At 53.8% G+C, this 3,551-nt stretch overlaps 1 protein-coding gene across 1 annotated transcript in view; it reads right to left on the reverse strand.

Annotated features, from left to right (window-relative positions):
• Positions 1–2,722: 2,722 nt before the first annotated feature.
• The window catches only part of REN (renin), an 11,729-nt gene continuing 10,900 nt past the window's right edge, over positions 2,723–3,551 (reverse strand). Inside the window, exon 9 of the mRNA XM_008071862.2 lies at positions 2,723–3,070. Coding sequence (XP_008070053.1) covers positions 2,909–3,070 — 162 coding nt within the window. The 3' untranslated portion in view covers positions 2,723–2,908. The remainder of the gene's footprint in view (positions 3,071–3,551) is intronic.

Consider the following 3,551-nt stretch of genomic DNA (forward strand, 5'->3'; position numbering starts at 1 on the left):
TGCTGCGCCCGCACGACAGCGGGGAGATCCCGCTGTTCTCAAGACGGCTGCTGGTGCTCGCCCCCCGTGCTCCTGTTCCCTGCCCCTAGCGCCTGGGCCCCTGAAATGACTCTCCAGGGGCGCCCTCTGCTGTATCTCAAAGGTGTTTTCCTGAAGGAAGCCCCCCAGGGACCTTGGGTGGTGGTTGGGGGTGAGTGTGCCAGTCCTGCAGACTGGCCCTGACAGGTCCCTGAACAATCCAGGGCTTTGGGGTGTTTGGCCAGGACTTGGAGCAAGACTGAGTTAAAGCCCTCTCCCATCTTGAGAGTCTGATGGGGATAGTGGTAGACAAGCAGGTGTCCCTAGGCCCAGTGCTTTGCTGGGCACTAAGACTGTGGAGTGGACAGACCCTGCGCATGTCCCGGGAGGAGAATTAAAGGCCTGGCACCGCCACAGGGCGGAAGCAGGATGTGGTGATAGCTGGGAGTGGGAAAGAAGGGGAAGGGGTGACAAGGTGTCCCTGGACAGTTGCTGTGAGGAGGAGACATGCAGAGAGGCCAGGTTGGCTTAGAGGAACGTCCCTCTGCTAAGCAGACTCCTTGGTCATTCACTGTCACTGCCTGAGTGGGAGCATTCAGTAGGTTGCCAGCCCTCATTGCTAAAGTGAGGTCTCACCCACCCATTTTTCTGTTCCGCCTCAGAGACTTCACTTGTCACCATCTCTTACTGCACCACCCAGAAAAGTGCCTACAGAGAAGATGCCATTTTCTGTTTCCCCAAGTTGTCCCTTTGCCCTTATTCGGGAACATTAACCACAAGACCCCTATGGTTTGTTTGTTTTTTTTTTGAGTTGGAGTCTCATTCTGTCGCCCAGACAGGAGGGTAGTGGCCGCTCCCGGCCACCACAGCCTCGACCTGCTGGGCTCCGGCGATCCTTGCGCCTCAGCCTTCCAAGTAGCTGGAACTACAGGTGCGCGCTACCACGCCCGGCTAATTTTTGATTTATTGTAGAGATGAGGTTTCGCTAAGTTGCCCAGGTGGGTCTCAAACCCGTGGGCTCAGGCAATCCACCCACCTCAGCCTCCCAAGGCACGGGATTACAGGCTGAGCCACTGAGCCCGGCTAAGACCCCTATGGTTATTACTGTCCAGACTCCAGCTCTGCCTAGCACTTTCTGCAGTGATGGAAATGTTCTATATGTGTACTATCCAATGCAGTGGCCACTAGCCATATGTGGCTATCCAGGACTTGAAATGTGGCCTGTGCGACACTTCATTCAATTTTAATTAATTTTCATGTAAATAGCCATGTGCAGCTACTGTATTGAAGAGTGTAAGAGATGTTGGGGGGCTTGCCATCTTAACATCATGGGTCCCCAACATGGAGCTGGAAAGGACACTTGCCTCCCACCCTTCCTTTTGCAGTGAGGCAATAAGGCCAAGCAGGGCAAGGGAACAAGGAGAATCGGGGGAGTCCAGGGTCCTGGAGCCCAGGTGCATGCTTTTGGCTCTGCACAAGGATGCCTCAGATGGCGGCTGCCTGGGATTCCACCCAACCCCAGGAGGCTGCGGTTTTAGGGGTTCTGAGGGCCTGATTGGATCTTTCAGCGCCTCACAGTTTTCAGTCAAAAAGAGGGGTGAACAGATGAAGAGGGACAGCTTCAGTGGCTTCAGGTGCATGCTGCTTTCTCACTCCCAAAGCCACACATCCCCTGCAGACAGCCTGAGGGGTGTGAGTGGGAGAAGAGACTTCAGCCCCAGGAGTCCCAAGTCCACAAGATGGAGGACAGCAGTGTGTGTGTGCACCTGTGTGCTTGCGCAGGTGTACCAGGGTGTGTGAAGCTCTGATCTTGTGACAGGGCCAGCTGCATGTGATACAGTGAACAGCCCCAAGAACCTGAACCAGATGGGCTGGGCTCTAGTCTTGATTCTTCCCTACCTTTCAGTATTCTCCACTGCCTGATTCTTCACCAAGTAATCTTGGGCAAGTGCCTTCCAGTCTCTGGGCCTCAGTTTCCCCATGTGTAAAGTATTGCCTGGATCCCCGGTGTTCTCCGATTTTAGGTGGTGGTACCTTTGACTGCCTACATAAATGGCTACAGGGGCATGGGCGGGATACCAGAATTTTTAAAGCTCTCCAGGTGATGTGTGCAGCCAAGTTTGAGAGCAACTGGTCTAATACAGAATCTGTGCGTTGTCATACAATAACTTGTCTCCCTTTGAGGGTGCCTACCTAGCCTTCCTCCCTGTCACGGGGTGTGCCTATGCGAACCTCACCTGTAACACATAGTCTGCACCGGTGTAGGCTCTGCCTCCCAGGTGAAGGGAGGGTGTAGGCCTCTGCAGCAGACGAGAAGCAGAGCTGAGGGAAGTTTTGCAGTGCATGAAAGGCAGGGCTGGCCAGCTCAGCAGTACAGAGCCTGAGCTTAGAGCTGGCTTCTGTGAGCTGGGAACCCATTTCTGACCCACAGCCTACTGCCACAGCAGTAGCTTTGGTTTCTGAGGGGCTAAAGGGGGTTTGGGGCTGACTCTCTGCAAACTTCCCACCTGAGGTTGTGTAAACAGCTCCGCCTGCGCCCTGTTGACAGCAGATGGATGGCATCATCCCTGCACGCAGGAACCTGTGCAGAGGGTGAATGTGTCGTTTGCCAATCTGTGTCACGTTCCTGTCTGCACCTGATCATGCAGCTATCCCTCCCTCCGTTCTAAACCCCAATGAACCCAGACACAGCAGGTTGTGAACATGAAGTCTTTATTTTGTTTGTCCTCAAAGCAGGGAGGGGCTGGTGTGTGGGGCAGGCAAGGGTCCAGCAGGAGCTCCATGCCCATTGTCCCCATGTGAGGGCACAAGCCCAGGCAGAGAGATCCCAGAAAGTGCTCCTGCTCTGGGATAGGGCTGAGGGCAGGGCCTGCCTAGGCAGCAGCGGGCCTCAGCGGGCCAAGGCGAAGCCAATGCGATTATTATGCCGATCAAACTCCGTGTAGAACTTTCGGATGAAGCTGGCTCCCAGGACCCAGGTGGGACCAGTGGGCGGTGGGATGTCCAGGCCATGAAGGGCCAGGATACATAGGTCATCATTCCCATAAGAGTCCTGGCAGGAAGGGAGAGGGTTTTTCTCCTTTCACCTTGTTTGACCCAGCAGCTATCTTCAGCAATATGCCTCCTACTCTCCCCATCTCTCCCCAGTCCACACTGGGGCTCCATTGCATCTTGGTTGGTCTAACCCACCATGGCTTGCACCCTTCCTGGGTGCAGGCAGTGTGCTAGACACCAGGCAAACAATGCATCAGGCACTGTGCTGCATTTAAGAGCTTATAGTCTGCCTTAGCTTCTGACCCTAGACAAGTTATTCAACTTCTCTAAGCCTATTAATTTTGAAAAGAGGATAAAAATATAGAAGCATAGGATAACAGGGAGCATTTGAAGATAAAATGGAGATTAAAGGACAAGCACAGTGATTCCCAAACATGGCCACACACTGGAATCACCTGGGGAAGCTGATGCCCAGGGTGCACACCTAGAGGTTCTGACCCATATGTGACCTGGGTTCCAGTTCTTTTTTTTTTTTTTTT

Source organism: Carlito syrichta, unplaced genomic scaffold (assembly GCF_000164805.1).
Source record: "Carlito syrichta isolate Samal-C Ts95f unplaced genomic scaffold, Tarsius_syrichta-2.0.1 Scaffold314770, whole genome shotgun sequence".
NCBI classification, from domain to species: domain Eukaryota; kingdom Metazoa; phylum Chordata; class Mammalia; order Primates; family Tarsiidae; genus Carlito; species Carlito syrichta.